This window comes from Cheilinus undulatus, linkage group 19 (assembly GCF_018320785.1).
Source record: "Cheilinus undulatus linkage group 19, ASM1832078v1, whole genome shotgun sequence".
Taxonomy (NCBI): domain Eukaryota; kingdom Metazoa; phylum Chordata; class Actinopteri; order Labriformes; family Labridae; genus Cheilinus; species Cheilinus undulatus.
Window position 1 is genome coordinate 16,430,682 of NC_054883.1, and position 23,653 is coordinate 16,454,334.

Genomic DNA, 23,653 nt, shown 5'->3' on the forward strand with positions numbered 1-23,653 from the left:
AACAAAGAGCCACGACAAAGTAGAACGATGCCATCGAATTGTGTGCAAATACATGACTTTGCTATCAGCTAAAGCCTGTTGTTAGCAGTTTGCACAAGGAGTACATGTATTCAGCTGTTGCCATTATGTCTATAGATAGAAATTTTCAAAGTGTGGGGGAGTAAGCCTCCTCTGAAAGAACATCACTTACAAAGTAAGGCTATTAAAAAAACGAGGCTAATGCTGTAATACAATTTCATTGAATAGAAACATTTTTCAGTGTCTTCCTCCTTCAGTATACTCCCCTTCTGCATAAACACTCCACTGCATTACTGATCAAAGCAGTGCTGTAGGTCTTCAGACAGTTCTCTTAGATCCTCTGTTGTTCTGTTCTTAATTTCTGACACAGACTCAAAACCTTTAAACAGATTTGATCTTGGGAAAAAGGAAAAGTTCACACAGTGCTAGATCAGGAGAATGGGGATGGTGATCGAGTTCTGTGCTTTGGTTTTGAGACAGAAACTGCTTTACTGAGAGCGTAATGTGAGCTGATATGTTGTCTTGATGAAGAATGAAACCAGTTTTCCACAACTGTGGTCTCTTTCTTCTTACTGTTTCTGTCAGGAAGGAGGGAAGGAGTGGGACACAAATGAAGACAACGAGTTTCAAAAAGTTATCCAAAAAGGATAACCACTAAAATCATAAAATGATCAACAGGAAAAGAAAACAAAAAACTATATGTTGTAAGTGATAACCCAAAAGCTCCTTTTCTAAGCATAATGAAGAAACTAAACCACTACTGCCAAGCATCTGACAACAAACTGTAACAACTTTGGAGACTGAGAAAACTCAAAAATGAAATGCAAAGGCCACTAGACTAGTTAGAAAAGAAAAAACAAAAATGGCTGAGTTATAACCTTCAGCACTGTCACACAATGGTTTACAAATGACTGATAAATTAAGAATTCTTATTTAAAGTTTCAGATATAGTTATGCAAATGCTTTCATAAAAACACACCACAAGAAAACCCAGAGAGATGCTCTCAGTATCTCTGAAGGTGAGATAACAAGTCAGCACAGAGGACTGCAGCCCAGGAGTACATGTAAGTTTTCTACACCTGGCCCCAATAAGCGACAAACAGCCACTGTGGCAAACATCTGACCCTTTTCCTGATTGACACACACCTGGCCGTGCACTGATTGAATCACACCTGGCCCTTCCCTGATTGACACACACCTGGCCGTGCACTGACTGACACACACCTGGCACCGCACTGACTGACACACACCTGGCCGTGCACTGACTGACACACACCTGGCACCGCACTGATTGACACACACCTAGCCGTGCACTGATTGACACACACCTGGCCCTTCCCTGATTGACACACACCTGGCACCGCACTGATTGACACACACCTAACCGTGCACTGATTGGCACACACCTGGCCGTGCACTGATTGGCACACACCTGGCCGTGCACTGATTGACACACACCTAACCGTGCACTGATTGGCACACACCTGGCCGTGCACTGATTGACTCACACTCAGTGAGTTACCAGGCTTATCTTTCTCACATTTTCTCTCAGTTTTTCTAGAACCTGTTTGCAATAATGTTGATTTACCGTTGACCCTTCTGAAACCCACTCCTCCAAAATTACACCAACTGACAACCGCCATGGCCTTCAATTTGGGCTTGCCTTGTGGCCCTTTCTTCATCCTTGGGGACGATGGTGTTTTCCAAAGCACTAACTGCCATTTTGCCTCAGCATCGTATTGGAAGATCCAAAAATGTGCATGCATTTTTCCTTTTGATCAGGAGTCAGAAATTTTGGGTCAACTTTGGCACACTATTGACATGTTGAAATTTTCATGCAAAATTTGCCAAACTGTCTCTTTATGAATGAGACCATTTCTGCTCTCATTCTTATACTGAGTCCTTGATTATTTTTCAGAAGTTTTTGTTGTGCATGGGCGCCCAGTACAGTCATGGTCTTGGACATCCTTTCTGTTGTCCCCAAATCTTTTGTGCCAATAAAACACGTGCATGTGACATGCAATGTGCCCCATATACCGTAGTCAATACAGGAAAGGTTTGGGTACTGTTTTGCTGGATTTCACCAAAATTTAAAGTTAATGCATTTCTCAAATCTAAAGCTAATCTTTTTCTTTTGCTTTAGCAAAAACATGTGCACTTAAATCAGTAGCTAGCAGTGAACTAAAGACGTCACTCAGAAATTTACAGAAGTTGTGTGTGAATACCTGACCTTTAATAAATAACACTCGGGGTGACTATGAACCACGTTTTTATCCTCATAAGCGTTGTCTCATTATTTAATAGCCATACCTCATGTCCTCTTGCACCCCCAGGAAAGCCCACCTCACACTTTGAAACCACCTTTAGATTAAATACCTTGTTTATTATTTACTCACTCCCAGTAACTGATCAGATAAATCACTAACAACTCCCTAATCATGCTTTAATGGTTAATGTAACAGCTGATTTATGAATGTAAATCCATTATTCATAATGCGTAAAACAGGAATCCTTCAAAATATCATACATAAACATCCTAGTTATCAATAAAACATTTATAACTGTGTTAATAAATGACATACAAATAATTCATAAGGCTCCATAGATAATAAGGAGTTAAATTCATGTTTTTCTTAATCCTAAATTTATCATCTTATCAGGTTTGCAGTTAAATGTTTATGGCTTTCATATTAAGCCATAAAATTAATAAGAAAATTTCTTAAGCATATGCGTATTATTCTAAATTTCCTGTCAAGGGATTAGATCAACAAACACTGAAGTTGGAGGAACTACACTGGCAGCAAATATGAGCATACGAGTTATTTATCAATAACACAATTATTTTTTTAGTCTCCAAAAAGAAATGAAATATAAAACCCTAAACAATAGCAATATCAAAATGATCCAACTGCACTCATCAGGCATCCCATGTCATTTAGATTGTGCAATAGGACTAGTTTACCAGGAGGTGGCAACAAAGATTTCTAAATCAACAAGGCACAAGGACTGATTGACACAAAATCTGACTATGAACAGTTTCTACTGAGCAGAACAGGCATGTCAGGCTTTTGAGGGATCTTCTACACCAAATGGCTTGGCAGGAAATAACTTATTTTATCCCTCCTATTGCATAAGAAATGCTGAGGCATAGAGGTACTGTCAGTTAGATTGACTGCAGGTTATGCATTTACACACAAGATATGTTCAAAGCCATGAACCATGGGTATACATGGTGAAGCACTACAATTCTATCAGAGCATTCCCCTTTCAATGACCCAGTTTCATAGCAACACGCAAAGTTTTGTCTCATCTTCCTGTTGAGCACAGCTTCATCTTTTCCATATTTATGCTGCCTGCGTTCGCAGATCCATCCACACTCTGTCCCTGCAGGTAGGGACTTTGTTTTCCAGGCTTGTGGGTAAAAGTTGGCTTGTGAAGCCTTGAATCATCCTCGTTTGTGTAGGCGTCCTCGATAGTGTCTCTGCAGTCTGCAACCTTGGCCATTCCTACTTTGGGTTGGAAGACTTTGCTCTTGTATCCTTCTGGGTGGTATGAGAGGCGTTCCTCCTCGTCGCTTTCATTTCTAACATTGTGATTCTCATCATCATCATCGTCATCGCTGTTGCTTATGATTACCAGCTCGGCTTGGATGTCTTCTTCCTCCTCATCAGCGTTCTCATAGCCCATGAAGATCATGGTGATGGGCTCTGAGTCTAGCTCCTCTGGCAGGGTGTTGACAGGGTTCAGAGAGGGGGTGCTCTCTGTACTGAAAGGTGAGTATCTGTTCAAATCACCTGGGCTCTCTCTAAAGGCATGACGATCAATGTCAACACAAGGACGACCGTTATCGACAGCCAGGTACACTGGCTGTATTCGTTCTGGCATGTCTTCAGACTTTGCTTTAACTGAAACAAGAGCTGCTGGGTTTGAACTGCTGGCCTTGCTCTTGGTCAGTCCTTGGGGAGTTTTGGCACCAAAGTTAGAAGGCGAATCCAGATTGTTGGATTGTTCTTGACTTTTGAAACATGGCAGCTTGCTGTCTGCTCCATGTCTTTTGAGGTTTCTTGACAGGAAGTCTTTTTGGGCAAAGCTTGGGCTGGGTGTTTTACTCTGGCTCCTCCATTCATCAAGATCTTTGCTTCTCTCTTGTTCCTCTCGAAGGGCTGGAGCTCCGTTTCTAGATGAAACTGTGTTATGGAAAAGACTTGGGCTAGGTGATAGCCTTTGTGCTTTATTTGGTGTCCTGGGTGTTGAAGGCCTGCTGTTTCCCGTGTAAGGGACTGAGTAGACAGGCTGATGGTACTGCACATCGGTAGGCACATTCTTATCGGCGGCCTGATCCAGCAGCTCTTCAACATCTTTGGATGTCATTTCTCCTACTGCTTCACTGAACATTTTGCCTTCATCTGTGTTCAGCGCGTAAACAGACTTTCGACCGTCATCGTACACCTTTAAACCTCTTTCTTGGATGGTTTCTGGGGTGATCATTGCAGTAGAGACCACTTGACTTTTACCAGTTCTCTTATCATGCTCCACACTGATTTCCAATGCAAATGTAGCTGGAAAGAAAGAAAGATGGAGGTGAAGGACTTGGCCAATCATTGTAACATTGTAACAGTGGGAACGTGTATGGTACTGTTTCAGATCATCAAACAGATTTAAAGGTTGGACAAAGATAACCTGAGGTAATACATAATCTAGTTCTTAAATGATTATTTCATTTATTAAGAGAAACAAGCCATCCAAACATGCCTGGCCCTGTGTGAAAAGTAAAAATCACAAATTAACTGTGATTTGCCACAAACTTTTTGGAAAGCAGAGTTCAGTTTTTCAGTTTCACCAGCCACACTCAGGCCTGATATCCGACAGACTGGTTGAATCAAGAAATACCCTAAATAGAACCTGTCAGACAAAGTGAAGTAGGCTTAAAGATTTCAAAAAGAAACACATCATGCAGCCATCTAAATAAATTCAAGAACAGATGAGAAACAAAGTCATTGACATCTATCAGTCTGGAAACGGTTACAAAGTCCTTTCTAAGGCTTCAGGACTTCAGTTAACCATGGTGAGAGCCATTATCCCCAAATGGAGAAAACTTGGAACAGTGGTGAACCTTCCCATTAGTGGCCAGCCTACCAAAATTACTCCGACTCATCCAGGAGGTCACAAAAGAACCCAGAACATCTAAAGACCTGCAGGCCTTACTGACTCACTTAAAGTCAGTGTTCATGGTTCAACAATAAGAAAGACACTTGGCAAAAATGACACCCATGGGAGAGTTTCTAGGTCAAAACTACTGCTGACAAAAAAGAACACAAAGACTTGTCTCCCATTAGCCAAAAGCATCTTGATGATCCCCAAGACTTTTTGGAAACTATTCTGTTAACTTACAAGACAAAAGATGAACTTTTTGGAAGGTGCGGCGTAAAACTAATACAGCATTTCATGAAAAGAACATCAAAACCAACAGTCAAAAGTGGTGGTAGCAGTGCAATGGTCTTGTAATTGATGAGACTGTGAATTCTGCTCTTAACCAGAAAATCCTAAAGAAGAATGTCTGGCAATTAGGGTTGTTTGAATTCTGGTACTAGTATCAGAAATATGTCTGATACTGCTTACAACGCAGGTATTTGTATTAGCGAGTACACGAGTCTATGCACTGATCCGATACAGTTTGGTTTAGCTTTATATTTTGCTTCGTTAGCCATGATAAATGTTAGCACTATAAACTGTAAATCAATTCTTCACTGCCGGAAAACTGCCGGGCTACTGTTTTTAGAGCAGTGAAGAAGAACCAAAGGACCCTCTGCAGCAGCAAAGAATGGTGGCTGCGTAACAGTTTTTCTCTGAATGTGATCGTTAAAATACCTTCCAGATTGGCGCTGTCGTACACGACAAGATGTTACACAGTTTATCAAAAGATAAATAACTGTTGAACCATAAAACATTGTGTCTTACTTGTTTTCTTCTGACGCTAGCTGTTGTTCCTTCCCATAGACACTTGATGCCTTTGAATCCCTTGCAGCAGCATTTTTAGTGAGCCTGGAACTCTTGTGACTTTGGGGGACTTTAATGATTAAATCCACTCCAGTAAACTTGATATTGAACATCTTTTTATCCATTTTAATCCAATTTTGATGATTTATTACTGCTAATTCGAATGCTAACCGCCATATTGTTCCCCCTTTGTGAGTGTCTGTCGGCCAATGGCAGCCTGTTCTGTAATCACATGAAGCTGCCCGAATAAAGCATGATGGAGAGAAAGAGAGACCCTGTGATGCAGCCCCCTGTATTATTGTTATTTTAATATTTAACAGTAAAACTCAATAAACAGCAAAAAAACAACTTTGGGCTCACAGAGATGCTGTACATTATGATTCTATTTGTTGAGCCATGTTCTGAGTCAAATATAAGTCTACAGTAATTTGCTAGTTTGCACGGTTAGTCTAGAAAGTTCACACTGGTATCGGATCAGTACTCGGTATCAGCTGATACACAACACCTTGGTATCGGAGCATCTCTACTGGCAGTCAGTTTGTGACTTCAAGTTCAAGTGCACTTCGACAATGATCTGAAACACACCAGCAGGTCCAACTCTGAATGGCTTTAAATATATATTCAGTTTAGATTGCATGGTCTTGAACAGGTGGGGCATTCTGGAAAATCCTCCAATATGGCCGAATTAGAACAATTCTGCAAAGAAGAGCAGCCAAAATTCCTCCACAGCGATATTAAAGACTCATTGCCATTCTGTGGCAAATGCTTGCCTTAATAATTGAAATCATCACTTAAAAACTTCATTTTGTATTTACTCAGGTTATCTTAGTCTAACATTAAAATGTGTTTGATGATCTGAAACATTTTGATGTGACAAATATGAAAAAATCAAAATGTAAGCTTTTTCACAGCGCTGCATGCAATATCCTGGAACTCAACAACCAACATGAGGACATGATGGGCTCATCACCATGACAGAATAAATAATCCTCTTTCCATCTGATCCTCTCTCAACTATGTTTATGTGCCACATACTAATAAAAAATGTGAAAAATAATGAAGATACATTTTTTTAGGGCCAAACATCCCAGTGTGCTCCCGTCGTTTATCATTGTAATGACAGCTGAGTTACTGTGTACCGATGAATGACTGTGGCAAAATCACAAAACCATATGAATGGTTCTGTTCCCATCACATCACAGCTTTATAATTAGCCTCCCGCTAAAATGGAAAATTACAGCTCTTAGAGCAACATGAGAGAACAAGGAGGAGTTTTCAGTCAGAGCTACTAGTCGCTCACAGACAGCTTCCCCTGAAAGTACAAAATGGATGTCTGCAGAGGAGGTCGCAGCTTTGATATTACTGATGAGCATCTAAAAAACATCCTTTTAGCAGCATGTTCTGTTTGCATCCTGTCGTATTTTAAACCCTTTCTCCTGTGAGCTGTGTGATTACAGCAGTTATGTCATCTATACCTTTCTTTGGTTCTTCACTATCAGTCTCAGGAAGAGGAGATTTTGATGGTACAAGTGGGATGAATGGTGGGATATCTGGAAGTGGCGAGGTGACATGATATGTCAGATCTGGGGAGAAAATAATAAATTATTAATGGAATAAAATTTTAGCTCAGTCTATCTATGGTTGGAAATGAACAAACATAAAACAAAGATTTGTCTGCAATGTAGTGTTGGAGCACAAACATCCTGTTTATACAATGCATTAATAGGGATTTATGTCTCATTTCAGCTTTTGAATACCAAGTAATCCTTAATGCTTTGTGGGGATACACTTTAATGTGCGGTATATGGAAACTGGTTTGTTATCTACTATGCATATGTTGTTGATATTTCACTGTTAAACATTTCAGAGTTGATGTGTAATTGTGATTCCATTCTGAGTTAAATGGTGTTTATTGTTGGAGCTATCTGACAGTGTTGCTCCACCTGTGTTAGTCCAACTCTGTGGCAAATCAAGTGATCCACCTGTTTCAAATCAGTGTCTTTAAACAACAGCAACAATAGAAAAGGGAACAACATTTCTCAAGTGGGAGCTGGTTCCCATCACTCACAGAAAGAGCAGGTTCTTAAAGATCACATATTATGCAAAATACACTTTTTCAGGCTTTTCTAGCAAAAATATGTGCCCCTGGCCTGTCCACAATCCCCCCATGAATCAGAACCCCCACCCCCACCCCCCTCTCTTTCGCCACCTTTCAGAAAATGTTTGCTGAAACAAGCCGTTCTCAGATTTACCCCTCATGATGTCATATAGGGAGTTACCCTGTCCCCAGGTTCGGCTGGCCCTCCTTGCTTGGAAGCAAGTTCTGCCCTCCTCTCTCATCATTAAGTAACGCATTTCCTGAGAGGGGTGGAGTCAGACAGCTCAGTAAGACTAAAAGCCACAGAGACACAGAAACAGCTTGTTTTGGGCAGGGCTGAAACAGTGGGGTTTTTAGACATGCAAATATCGAATACTGGAGTTTTTTTCAGCAACAAACTCCACAGGCATATTTTGGGGACCTCTGAGACCAAAATAAACTAGTCTTAAAGGGTAAAATATGTGACCTTTAAAAGAGCTTGTATATCATTGTGTCCTTTAAAAGCACATTTAGCAGCTTTTCTCCCTCATTTTGTCATAGAGAGGTACTGCTAGTCTCTTAGCTCTTGGCTAATTCACCCCCATTCATTTGTACTGCTAGTGCTCGTCACTGAAGACGTATTATGAATGCATACCTTGGACCTGCAGACTAAAGTGCAGTCACTTGGTATTCAAATGCTAAAAAAAGCATTGCTAATGCAAACATGTAAACAGGGTTTAAGTGTTATCTATACATAAAGAAAAATAGTTTTGTAGAAATCAGGATTATTATTTCTGTTAAGAGAAATAACGGACATGGAAAAATAAGAGGAAAAACTGATTAGGCAAGCAAATTTCACTTTAGGAAAATTTAAGCATAAAAATAGCAGCTATTGCTGTTTAACAGAAAATGACCAAGGTTGAGAGGTTAGTATATTAAAGTAATTGTACAGAGTAAAAGACAATATTAGTAAAGGTTTGTCAAGAATGTATTCACATATTAGCATGTCTGTAATTATTCATACTTTCTAGTGTTATTCTAAAAATTAGTTTTAAGAAATTCTAAGTTTGTAGGAAGTGGAAATGTAGAGCAACAAATGAACCAGCAACAGCAAAAAAGAAATGATAACAGAGAGTTTACCTGCATGGAATTCTGCATTTATCTCCTACATGTGAAGACAGAGTTGAGGGTCAAAATGGTGAGAGAGGCAAGAAGTGAACATCACAGCTGGGCAACAGATAAATGGTGTTAGCTTCAGCAGACCATTACTTTGTCTTATTAGCTCTACAGTCACTCTGTTCTCCTCAGACTCAGTAAAGACAGCAACCAGAAAGCAAATCATGCACATCCCTGATCCCCACACACATATACCATGAGCAATTCATTTACCTGCCACCTTATTCGCTAAAGAAGCCTCTTGTGAACAAAAGCACACCCACACAGTCCACAGGGAGAGCATCTTGTTAGAAACAGGCAAAGATTAGAGGAAGAGCCAGGGGCTGAATGAAGTTAGTAGAAAACAATAATATCTCAATCCAGTGTTAAATATTTACAGACAACTAAAGCCACAAAGGACGTTTCTAGTCTGCCTTTTTTGATGCACAGAGAGGACGGAGGAAAGACTTCTGCAACCTCAGCTGCAATGTGCAAAACAATCGTCTTTGACTGCAAGGATGACGGTAATACATTATAGCATGATGTGACCACACTGGGCTATCAGACAGGCAATAAAATACTAACAGTATCGATGATATGAGGATGCTATCACAAATACACTTGTTTTTTCCTTGTGTGGTTTAAGTTTAATAAAAGAGCAAATACATGTTTAAGTATGAGCTTTAATCATAATATCATAACACCGGTGTAGCTGTTGATGTGCACATATTAACTGCAAACTAACAGGTAATAGACTGTAGAAAGAATTGGACAAAGCCAGTGTGACACCAGCCGTTTGATTTCAACAGGCGGCACAAACAGCTTTTGAAGCCAATCCGTGGCGGCTTCCATATTGAAATCGCAGTCTCAGCCGAACTTTGGATCAACCTAACGACCCACCCACTAAGCTCGACTTCCTGTCAGCTAAGCAAGCTAGCATTCTGGTTGACAGATAGGTGGCTTCTGCCTGTGAAGTTATCTGTCAATCGAAGGAGATGCACCAATCAGCGGGCAGTGAGGTTTTTCCCAAATATAATCAAAACGACTGCGGTACAAAAAAATTAACCCTCCTGTACATTGAGAGCACATGAAGACATTAGCTAATGAGACTTGCTGTTTTTTGGACCAGGCTGTAAACCAGTTTATTTCTAGTGTAAAAATCATTATTTTAGCGTGTGTCCTGTATGGGACTTCCAGTGTTCCTGCAGCCAGCCCCAAGTGGACACTCGCAGTACTGCAATACTTTTGCACTTCCGTACTGGCTTCATTTTTCAGCACCGGAGGTTGCCGCTTGATAAATGCACAAACACATGTTGAAGGGATATTACAACACTTGATTTCATTTGCGCATGTAAAACAGTGTTAATTTTGTTGACTAAAACTGACTAAAAATGTTTGTAAGCTACCTCTTATTCATGAGGCAGATGAGAATAAAACTAGATAAAGAGTATTGGCCTGCTGATTTTAATCTTATTAAAAATAATTTTTAATAGGCCAAAAGCTGGCTGATACACACTGATGTTAACACTTGTATTTTCACAAATAAAGTGCCGGTATTATGACTTGTTTTTACCTAAAAATAATGTCTGTGTTCTATTATTTATCCAGTAGAGGGCACTTTGACTCCTATCGTGCCGCATGCTCCACATTTACCTCCTTGAAACAGAGAGACTAGAGCTCAGAGCAGCGTGGCTGAGCATCAGATTTGTTCACTGTGTTAGTTTTTGTTCACAAGCTACAGTTAGATTAACCTAGCTTCACATGAGCAAGCTATTAACTTTAGCCGAGTCAGTAACAACACGATGAACGCAATGGTGCAGTATCTCACAGGAATATTACGCTCAGTCAGGCAGCTGCATGCTGACAGATAAAACCAGAGCAAATTAGAGAAGAGTTACGACCAGCAGGGGTGGGGGATCTATACCTCATTATTGAGATTATTTCTTTCTTTATTCTCAAAATCTCGACTTTATTTTCGATTTGCCCAAAATTGTTTTTTCTTTCAAAGGTGTCCCTGATCGTCTTCTGTAGTTCTTCTTCCTCAAACCAGCATCTTTTGTTTCCTATCCTATCTATATTGCTCTTGATACGAAAACATTCTGAGGCTTTTGAGGAGGAGTAAGATGTTCATTTATGATAAACAACTTTAGATGAATATGGTTGGAGCTACAGATGTAATACTTTTAGTGCACAACGTTGGTGTTATGTTAAGGGACCAGATAACAGATGAACATTTTTCTTGATACCACATAGCCTCGGTTACCACAAGAAGTGAGCGTCGCAATAATCTGACTGTTAGATGTCACTAATATTCTCAACTGTACACACTGGGGGCCTTCAGCTGAGGTAAGCTTTTATATATTGCACTTTTAACTTTGAATATAAATATTGAGCTTATAGATGATGAAATGCTTCTTCAATGGAAAAAACCAGAACAAATATGAGCAGTGGCATAAGCTGTTTGGTGACATTTAGAAGAAGGAATAAATAACAGTGTAGCACCAACTGAACAGCCTTCAAAGTGCAGCACATTTTTCTAGCATAATGATGGTGCTGAGGGCATTTTCTGTGCTTCATCAACATATCTGCTTTTACAAAACCTTTGGCAAAGGCATTTGTCTGCAGAATTATTAGCTGCCATCATACTTCCCTTGGATGAAAAATTGCACATTGCAGCAGTTAATCAGTAAGAAACAAAAGAGTCAGTTAAGTTAGCAGAGTGATTAAAGAACATGAGTTTATTGCTCCTACCTTGATAATGTCTTCAGTCGTCCTCTCCACCTCCTTTAAGCGCTTCAAAATTACTTCCTCATTGGCTGAGATGTTGAGCTCCTCAGTCTCCAAGGCCTCGATCTCTTTCTCTATTCTGCACAAGAGAATAATAAACTGTGGTTAGAACTAGAACAAGTCCTTAAATTAACTGCATTTTCAGCAGTTCTACCAACAGTAGCAGCTGGAGAGTCCCTGGATGTCTTTTAATAAAGCTAGCACAACACACTGCTTCACTTGTTCTCTCAGATAACAGTACATAAAGGATGACCTGCTGTTGCTCGATTGACAGCTTCATCCCCCTATCGGCCACACAGCTTTTATCATCACCCGTGCATAAGTAAATCTAGGGCTGCTCATCTTGAGCTACCATTATCAGTCCGCTCCATTTCATTATTGTCTTCGTTATTAATGCTGATATTTATAATTTAAATGTCCAGTGCACAATCAAACATGGATATTTGTTATTAGATTAAGTCATATAAAAGAAAACAAATTTCAGATGGGTTTATCGCTATTCTGTTGGTTTGACTCAGCTTGTCTCTCTCTATCGGCATCTTCCCATCCCTTTACAACCCCAACACAGCTTCAACAGACAGCTGGTCAACATCAGTCTAATTCTCCTTGAGGTTTTTGCCTGTTTAGAGTGCCGATATAAATTAGTCACCCCTTAGATGTTTTAGCCTTTTATTGATCTTCTAAATCACTCATGGTCAATATAATTTGGTCATTTTTCACACAAAAATGACAAAGAAAACCTCTAAAATGTCTAAGTGAAAACAGATTTCTACAAAGTAATGTCAATTAGATAAAAGTATGTCAGGTAAAACAGGTGACTGCATAAATATTCACCCCCATTAAGTCGGTATTTAGTAGATGCACCTTTGGGTGCAGTCACAGCACTGAGTCTGTGTGGACAGGTCTCAGTAAAGCTTGCACTTCAGCTCAAGTCCTGTTAGGCTGCAGGTGTGTACAGCCCTTTTCAAGTCGAGCCACAAATTCTCTATTGGATTGAGTTCTGGGTTTTGACTTGGCCAACCCAGACACCGTCTGCCGAATCTGTAGCCTCTTTTAAAAAGCTGCTAAAAACTCATTTTTATAAATTAACTTTTTTATAATCTTTACCCCACTCTGTTTTGCTTTTGTGTGTATGTACACATGTTGCAATTGTGTCATTTACGTTACTTATAGGGGGTATGTTTGTTATGTTGTTTGCTTATCTGTTTGCCCCTTTTGGGTTTTGTGAAGCACTTTGTAACTGTGTGTTTTAAAAAGTGCTATATAAATAAAGTTATTATTATTATTCACCTTGTGTAGCTTTCGCTGTACACCTCCAGTCATTTTCTCATTGGAACGTCTTCCAGGCTGTAGTTCTTTGTCAGACTGAATAAGAATGTCCTCCAGAATTTTCCTGTATTTTGCTGCCTTCATTTTACCCTCTACATTTACAAGTCTTCCAGCACCAGCTGCTGAGAAGCATCCCCAAGGCATGATACTGCCACCACTGTGCTTCACAGTGGGGATGGTGTGGTTGTGGTGATGTTTTGGTCTCATCAGACAAAATAACTTTTTTCCACTTGACCATGGAGTCTCCCACATGCCTTTTAGTGAACTGTAGTCCAGATTGAATCTGAGTTTTCTAGGGCTGACACCTTTCACTCGACTGGTTGGATGGTTGGTTGGTTTGCTCTCATTGAAACAAGATTCCTGTTCAAAGGTTGGTCACATGCGTGTGAGAACAAAACAGCGGAGTGGCGGCTGACTGACAGACGCAGCAGGAGAGAGAGAGGAGCAGTGCTGAGCAATACAAGCAGTGAGGCACACAAAGTGATGCAGAACATTTTCTGTTCTGATTGTTTCACAGCGGTTAGGCTGTAAATAACTTGGAAACAACAGATCTTAAACTCGACATGAAGATGCAGGCTTTTTGTAGGCTACTGAAGTGGCACTGCCGAGTCCTCTGTAAGAGCCCCAACTCCCGTGACCTGTTGCAGGAAATACTGGGTTTATCGCCTTGGAAATATTTTTCTATCCATCCAATGACTTGTACTTTTCAATGACCTTTTCTCTGAGCTGCTTGGAGTGTTCTTTTGTCTTCAAGGTGGAGTGGTATCCAGGAATACTGATTAACCAGTGAGCAGGACCTTCCAGACACAGATGTCTTTACTACTTATAGCACTGTAAAAGCACATCCTTCCCTGGGACTGTAACTCTTTCAAAATATGGCTAAGTGCTGAGGTCATGGTGGATTAATGTTGGGTCTTGAGATTCTTGATGTAACATTTGCTTTGAATTAGCACTTTACATATAAACAAAGATCAACTGGCTGATTGTAGTATGATGGTGGCAACTCAGCAACACATGAATTGGAAGGCTTAGAAAAGAAAGCAGACCCCTGAGTGTTAAAGCCTCCTCAGATCTACAGTGCACATCCATGATTAGCTATGATCTTTCCATAGCCATCCATTTCAGCCAGCCTTTGAACAAATAGACAGGATTTTATTGTTAATCAGAGAGGTCAGACTTACTTGAAACCCATCCCTGTGTGCTGATGGATTGTTTGAGACAAGGATTTTGTCCTGATATTGCCTGTGTGACTTTGGTCAGGCAGCTGTGATCCAGCTCAGCAGAGTGAGCTCTTAGTTTGCAGCAATAAAGGCTCAGCTAACAGGGTGAGTAGAGTTCAACCTTGCTCTAACATCCACAGACAATAGGACACCTTTTTCTCCCCCCAGGCGCAGATACTAGATTGTTCTCAGAAGATGAGAATCTTAAAAACTTAGTTTATTCTTCATGCTCAATTTAGTGGATATACGCCAAAGTAGACACCACAGTGTGAGGATTTTAGCTGTTTATTTAAGTTTTTATGTAACTGTACAATAAGTTAATTAGGTATTTAAGAGATCAATTAAGCAGTCAACTTGGATTAAACATGCATGTCTCCTTATTAGATATATTTTTGTTTAAGTTCTCATTAATGTAACTATCTAATCAGCCTATCATGCTGAGGTTTTTTAAATTTATTTACCATTCGTTTGCTCTGCTTCCCATAAATGAGTGTGTGTGTTAAATAAAGCAGGCTATTGTATATTGGTAAATAAAATGAAGGTGAGTCAAAAAAACATTTGGTAAATTTCCTAAACTCTTAAATCAGTTACTTCAATCATAGTCACACAGGAATCTGTGACAGCTTTGCAGTGTTTTCTATGAATGTAGAGGGTGTAAGGCTTCAGTGTTGTTGTGTACAGTCACTAAGCCTTTGGTAAGTACTTCTCTTACGTAATAAAGAGTTAAACAGTCTGGCCTCGGGCTGACACACATGTTGCTGACAGGAAGTTCAGTTGAAACTGTCTGCTACTAATCCACTGCTTTCAATGCTTCAGCACAAACACGAGCACATGCAGTCTTGGGATTACAACAACAACAGACTGAGTGGGTGATAGTTCACATCCAGTGCCCCCAAACAGTCCTGAAAACCTTACAGTTTGAGTTAACCTGACATGCCAACTACACAGTTTTATATCTATATATTTGAGCTCAATCTGAGAAACCTCCCATACAAAGCAGTAAGGAATGGTAGGACTGTTCAAAACATTCTTGGAAGATGATTGGACGAATGTTCTTTCTGTCACATTTATGATGAGTCAATCAGAGCAAGAAGACAAAATCAATTAGGCATGTGCAGCTGCACTGATAACCTGAGCTCAACAGGCGGGCTCTGCCGTAGTTGATGACTGGTGGAGTTTGTGGATAAAACTCATGCTGAAGCTGGTCAGGAGAAGAATGAAAACATTTTCTCTGCCAAGAGAAGCTTTAAGTGTGGCTCTTTGCTCTTGTTTTGATAAAGAAAGGTTGCAGAGTAATGATAATACTGCCGTGATACTAGAGGTGGGAGAAAAAATCCATTCTTAGATGCATTGTGATGTGGATGCGGTAGATTCTGAATCGATATAGAAATGTCCAATAACTGATAATAATTTAAATTTTTAATACTGTAGAATAGCAGGAAGAAACAAATGGAATTCTGAAACGCAACAAGATTAGATTGCCAGTTGTTCATCTGTGAAAAGACATTTTTATGTCTGTAATTACAGAGATGTTACAAGGAAAGGATGCTGCTGCCTTTGGTTTAGTGCAATTGTAAATTCCCAGTTTATACACATCCTCCATTAGAGCAGGGTCCCCCAATTACTTTTTCCCGAAGGCCAAAATATTTGAAGGACAGAAAGCCAAGGGCCAGACATTGGATTATATTTTTTTTATTTTAAAATTCCCTGGATGTTTGCATATATATATATATATATATATATATATATATATATATATATATATATATATATATATATATATCTATATATATATAGATATAGATATATATATATATATGTACAGTGCTTAACAAATTTATTAGACCACCCTAACCCTAACCAAAGTAAAGTTTATGCCACAGCTGCCCTAAATTAACAGCATTGGTAATTACCAAAATCATTTTTTATGTTTCTGCAATGGTTAATACACCAATATGTAGAAGTTCTTTAACCGAAATGATATTTTAATGCTAAAATATAATTATTATTGTTATCCATGAATTTTCAAATTTACTGATTTACAAAAAGACTGACAAAACAGTAAAGCGCATTAATATTTCTTGATTAATATGTCAAATTATAGTTATGTACTTGCATTCCTATACAGAAAAATGAGTTTTAGTGGTTGAATGTTATGCTTGATTCATTTCTGATTCATTTCTTCTCAGAGAAGCCCAGTGAGCGGGTTCGAATTTGGGTGAATTCAGTTTGAAATTCCTCATTCCTGTTCAAAATGGTAAAACGTAGAGAGCTCACTGAAAATGAGAGTCTGCATTAAAGCACTTCATGATGCTGGATGGTCTCTGAGACAAATATGACAGGTGGTCTAATAAATTTGTTAAGCACTGTATATATATATATGGGTTATTTAGCTACGTTAGACAGAGGATTTACTTGCAAGTAATCTAAACAGGTCAGTCATAAATATGCTGTCCTTGTACCAGGTGGCAATTCTTTTGCATTTCTAATGTTTTTAAGACCCACTGATGCTAACAAGACTGGAATATTCATCATAACTATACATTCAGCATGAATGTTTATGGCTTTAAAACGGCAACCTGTTGTCCACTATATCTGATCTGACCCTGAGATTATTTCACCCGACCTAGGATCAGTGCATAGTGTCCGGGGGGGGCCCTGCAGAGACTGACTGCTCATATCGTACTGCTCACAGAGCTACAAACCCTCACCTACTGAGTGAAAACTTGACTTATTAATAATGTCTGCACTCCAACAGTCCTTCATGTGCATGTCCGTTTTCTCTGAATCCCCCTGAGATCACTTCATGCATCATGAAGTGGCACATTTCTGTGCATCATTTTGAAGCCTTTAGCGCTGCGCCAAGACCAAAAATGGCAACCTCTGATGTCATAGCACAGCCTGTGTCCAGATTAGGATTGAATTTTAGGTTATACAGAATTTGTTTTATCATTATGAGAGGAATTTTTACTGTTTAACGAGACCTGGAGTTAAATACGCTACAGGATTTATAAACGATGTCCTGTTTAAACGTAAGGGATCGAGACCATGATGGCGCTTTCAAGTTGACATAAAATTAAATAGTGTGCAAATAAAGTTAGTTGATATTAGTTTGGCATTACACATTTTGAGATACATGCTACACCAGGGCTGTCAAAACTACGGCCTGGGGGCCAAATGTGGCCCGTGGACCAATTTTGATTGGCCTGCAGCAAATTCTAGACATAAAATGAAATATGGCCCACATTTGAATATTGGCAGTCAAACTAATAATATCTTGTTTTCTAACTCCCTGATGAGTTTTAGCGCAAATAGCAGAAGCTAAAATTTTCCAGGGGCAGAGCCAGTGGCAGCTAGGGGCAAAGAGCTACCCCCTGATGCAATGACATGGTTTCTTGGGATCATTTCAGACTCTCAGTTTAATTTTAAAAGTCATGTTATAAAGACTTGCCAAACCGTTAGGGATAATCTTTGCTGTTGATGATAAGAAACTGCCTGACCATTAATTGTGCTTTTAAACTCGATATTTTCCCACTTGTACTATGGTTTAACTGATCTCAAACAAATCGGTTGGCAGTCAAATCCTTAGACTGTATCTACAAACGGGCTCTTAAAATCATAGAAAAAAAACCAAACAAAAACAAAATTAACAACATCACTGCCTTGTTTTAAGTCAAGATATTAAGTTTCAGTAATTTTATTCATGTCCACTATGTGAAGTTTGTGTTCAAATCTTAAAATGGACTAGCTCCTCTGCCTTTCTGCACATGATGGTTGATAATCTTCTGTTTGGTTTCTAGAGTGCCCCCTTTCCTTTAACATTCAATAATTGATTAAAGAAGGAAAACCGAGAAATGTATTGCCATGCAAAGGCCTTCCTTACATTTTTAGGGTGTTGATTTATCTTCTGCTGCAATACTCAACCTGCAGCTGCCAAGCTGTATATGGCGCTTCTGATAATTCATGGCTCTTTTAAGTAAAAACCAAACCAAACCAAACCAAAACAAAGCAATAATAACTAGAAAAGCAGTCAGAGAGCCCAGACCTCCACCATTAGCCCTACCTCCCAATAGTGAAGAATCTTTTAAAAAATTCCTGGATCCGTCCCCTTGGCTCCCCACCACAGCATTCGCTGATTACTCCCTCCCCAGTGGGGTGGACACGCAGTGAGGCAAAGCATGAGCTTCGCGATGGGTGGACTGTCATTGTGGAAGCATTGTCTGCTGGTGCCAACAGTCTCACCCATGGTCTTACTGGACGACTGGAAGTCATGGCAGAGGGTGAATATTCCTCTATTCCTCCCAGCATTGTGAGTATTCTTGCTACAATTTGCTGTCTTTCTCTCTGTTACGCTCTGACTTGTCTCCTTGACCGGGCGTGCGTCTTTCAAACTCTATAAACTCCAAAACTTTGAATAGAAACACACCCAAAATGCTGCTGGGATTGAAGTTGCTCATGTCCGCCATCCCCTGGTGTAAAGTGGTAACAGTGCAGACCTCCACCATTAGCCCTATCTCCCAATAGTACAGAATCCTTAAAAAAATTCCTGAATCCAGACGGTGATCCAGATCACTCCCAAAATCTAATCAGTTCTTCCTTATGCCATTTCTGACATTTCCTGAAAATTTCATCAAAATCCATCCATAACTTTTGAGTTATGTTGCTAACAAACAAACTAACAAACTAACAAACCCACCCGATCACATAACCTCCTTGGTGGAAGTAATAATAAAAATAAGAAGGAAGACAATGTCTGCAGAAGTGGTTCATTTCAGGTCACATCAATCATTTTGTTTCTCACACATGGATGATAGATGAAGCAGGCAGCCCTAGTATAACTGCTACCCTTTTTTGATCTGTATATTTTCACCATCAGGTGTGAGAGCAAGAGAGAGGGAGTGAATAAGAGAGAAAAGTCATGCACTTGTAGTTTATGGTGATTTCTTATTACATGCCTCATCATCCAAGCCTCCACACACATGTATCACCTGGTGTGTCAGCAATTTGTCTAACCTGACAATGCTCTGCAGATTTTACTTGTTATGAGATATAGTGTGGGTTTATATGTGCCTTCCAGGTTCTTTCAAGCTCAGTTTACCTGAGGATATTGCTCTTCAGCTCATCGCTCTGCTGCTGCTCGCCTTGTGCTTGAAGTCTCATCGCTGCCTGTTCCTCCTCCGACTGCTGACTCAGACCGTCCATCAGCCACTGCTCTCTCAGGGCTTTTTTCTGTCAATCAAACACAGCGACAAACAGGTTCATCAGATCCTGACAATGTTAAGAATTCTATTCATATTTTAAACAAATTATTATCTTTTTGGAAAATGCTGCTCTCTCTTCCTTTTCACAGAGCATCTCATTCCCAGCCTCTCCACTAGATGTCCTCAAAGATTCCTCTCCCTCAGGTCATGTTGGAGCTGTGAGAGGAGGGTCCAAAAGCTTGGAATAAAGGGAAAATATTTCACTATGTGCACACTTGGTCTCTATGTTGATGGCTCAATATGTTAGGTCGGTTTCTGCAAGGACAACAATGAGTCACCTGTTACAAAGCCACTGGACTTCATGATCTTTGCTGCAGGATACGTGATGCCCCAGTCTTACAAAATCAGTGTAATTCACCCATTAAACTACCTCTTGGCAGGATTGTCTGCCAACATTGGTTGAATGAAAAAAAGGAAATAAAATGTTGCATCTTTGGAACTTTTACTGGTCTCATTTGAGTAAACTTTTGAGGCTAAAACATGCAGTATGTAAATTTCTGTACTGTTGCTTTTGCATTTAGACCCCCTTAAATTTTATGTTGCAGCCTGATGCTACAATTGAAAAAAATACAGAATTTTACTAAATTTCACAAATGCATTAAAAATGAAAAACTGAAATATCACATTGACACAAGTGCTCAGACCCTTTGCAAAACACTAGAAATTTAGCTCAGACTCCTCCCATTTCTCTGGATCTTTGCTGAGATGTTTTTACGCCTTTTATGTTTTTATTTTTTTATATATTTGACATCAGAGTGTCAAGTTTTATATTTTACTCATGAGCAGCATAGGAGAAGACTGCAAGCCATGTGGTGGTCGATGTGATCCAAAATCCAAACATGTAGTAGTCATCACTTCTTGACATGTAACTTTAAATTTAAACTCACCTTATTTAAATAGACTTAGATTATTTTATGGATACCATGAATGCTGGATTAATTCTTGAATTTAATTGATCATGTTTTTAGTATTTGTGGTACACACTTACAAGGGCTTTCTTCTGCAGTACACCGCGGAGAACACAGCCTTGGGGAGCGCAGTCTGGTTGCAGACTGTTCATCTGAGACACTGTACAACTCAGAATGGAAATGCATGCTAAATCTCTCAAAATAAAATTGGATTCATTTGTTAAGGTTTAGGTTAGGGGTTAAGGTAAAGGTTAGGATACCAAAATTTAGAAGTTTAGGACCTGACCTGCAAAACCTGATTTTAAAACATTTAATAAAGCCGGGCAGGAAAGAGGAAAGAAGGAAAGAAGCTCGTCCTCCATGAAGACATTTTCACAAAGCCAGAGTAAATTACATAGTGACGTTAGCATGACGGTGGCTTACTCTAGCTTCATTAGCTTTAGCTAAAGCTAGCATAGCTATGCTTTCTACATAATGCCAATGCATAAGCCAGTGGTACTAAGTTAGTTTTAGCAACGTGAGGTTTAACAAAATAAAGCTAACTTAGCTATATAGCTACATAGCTAGGTTAGCTTTAACTAAAGCTAACACTTACTACGTTACTACAACAGCCAATGTAGCTAAGTTAGCTTTAACAATGTGAGCTTTAGCAAACTTAAACTAACTTAGCTACGTAGTTATTGTATCTAAAGCTTAGCTCAAGGTGGCTTCATAAGCCACATAGATGAGTTAGCTTTGGTTTGCTAATGCAAACTTGGCAATATTGGCTTATGTAGTAATGTTTATTACAGAGCCAGCATAACTTTGTTAGCTTTAGCTTAAGCTAATGGAGCTAAAGTGAGCCACCATTCACGTAACTCCTAAAATGGGTCTAAACACAATGTAATCTCAGATTAGACCTCTGACCTTTTTCTCTACTTAATGACATTTTTATGACATATTGCATAGCCTATTATGTTTGCAGTGCAGATATTACATGAATGTGACTCTAAGACTGTTTATGAATACAGATGAATAAAAAACAAATCATAAACTGGGATATTAGTAGTTTTTATATTTTCAATTAATTTGCAAAAATTCTTAAAATCAGTTTTCACTTGTCATGATGAGGCACTGAGTGTACATTAAGGGGTATATTCCTTTCCAACTGTGCATCAGCCTGCAACATCATAAAGCTGAGAAAAGTGAAGGGGGGCCTGGATACTTTCACTGCACTGCATGGAAAGTGACTACACTTCTTAAATCTCTAATCAACCCAACTGGTGCAAAATTTGTCTTCACAAAAATGGTCACAAATGTGTGCATATTTTAAAGTATAATGAAATTCTTTAGTTTTTATATAATCTTTATTTAGACTCGGAAATCATTGAGGGCGAGCCCTCATTTACAATGACGTCTAGCAGATAAAGGAAAAATGCACGATAATAAAGAATAAACAAATATATCAAACATATTCTAAAGATATAAAAAACAGTAACAAGATAAAAAGATAAAATCAATCAGAAATAGAACACCAAAGTCAATTAAAACAGGTGAATTTAGAGGGCAAGAAATTCTGAATTAATGATCTGAAATCACCCAAAGACACAAGTTCTTTGATTTTTAAAGTGCTCTGTAGTGAGTTTCAAGTGGACGGAGCAAAGAAGCAGAAGAAATAAAAATATACTCACTATCAGTGAACTATTAGTTTCTTCTGCCACAAGTCTGTAATTTTGATTTAATGTATGCCATTTTACCACACACACTAATCCACAAATCCCTCTTTCAGTATGTCTATATGGATCTAGCTTATGTCATAAAAAATCATTTTGGAGTTTTTTGATGTGCTTGGACTTTGCTATCGGGGCAAGGGGTCCTACCAAGGGACTTACTTGGGTTGATCAAAATCTGTCTAAATATCATTAAATTCACGTTTGGCCATTTATTTACATTTAAAAAACATGTATCAGTTAATTAAAGTAATATGTGAGGATGGAAATTAACTATTTACTCAAGTTAGTCATTGAAAAGCTTTTTTTGTCTACTTGTATTTCATTGAGTAGCTCTAAAAAACAGTAATTTTCTAATATATACTCATTTCATTATATTTTAAATGCCAGTCACTGAGTAAAAAACAATGAAACTAGATGACAATAAGGAGAAGCCCATCTTACAGTTAACTACTAGAAACGGGACGGTTGTCTTACACGCACATTAGGGCATTCATGAGTGAAAAACCAGAGGATGTCTCCACTGAGTGAACATTAACTGAAAAATATTCAACAGATTCTTCTTGTCAAAATGTTAATTTATAGAATTAACACAGCAGCTGTGCCTAGTAGAGATATAAGAGTATCAAATTCTCAGGATAGATTATACCTCGACAACAACATGTGTTTTTATTTATGCAGGATCAAAAAATGCAAAACAACAAAGTAGACTTGGAAAAAAGTGATGACAGCAAAGTGGGGAAGGTGTGCAATAAGACTTAAAACAATTTTGAACTTATTTTTGCTATGTTGAAACCATTTCTGCCACTTATTAATCCCATTTCATTTTCTTGTCTGCCTGTTTCTTCCACTTTCAAGCCATTTTTGTCCCCTATAAACCCTTTACAACACTTTTTCTACCTGATTTTGCCACTTCTAAACCAATTCTTTCCACTTTTCATCTAGTGTTGCCTCTGTTGATCTATTATTACCACCACTAACTCCTTTCAACACTTTTTATGCCAATTTTTGACCATTTCATTCAAATTTTAGTATTTGTTCTGCCCATTTTTGTCAGTTTTAACCACCCATTCAGCCCATTTCTGCCACTTTTAAGCCAGTATTGCCACTGTTATCCCTGTTTACCACTTGCATGCCCTTTTTTGCCACTTCAACCAACAACAAAACTCTTTAATATTTAAATGTATGTAAA

At 38.9% G+C, this 23,653-nt stretch overlaps 1 protein-coding gene across 3 annotated transcripts in view; it reads right to left on the bottom strand.

The window, feature by feature from the left end:
* palmdb (palmdelphin b) overlaps positions 1-23,653 on the bottom strand; it is an 86,370-nt gene that overhangs the window by 34,994 nt on the left and 27,723 nt on the right. For 2 of the 3 annotated variants that reach the window (XM_041814202.1, XM_041814203.1), the window contains exons 4-5: positions 19,682-19,812; positions 11,999-12,113 (exon numbers count right to left, since the gene is read on the bottom strand). In XM_041814202.1, coding sequence (XP_041670136.1) covers positions 11,999-12,113; positions 19,682-19,812 — 246 coding nt within the window. Of the gene's footprint in view, positions 1-1,356; positions 4,578-7,490; positions 7,599-9,232; positions 9,258-11,998; positions 12,114-19,681; positions 19,813-23,653 lie in introns of those variants that run through there. The other variant, XM_041814204.1, reaches the window with a different exon arrangement.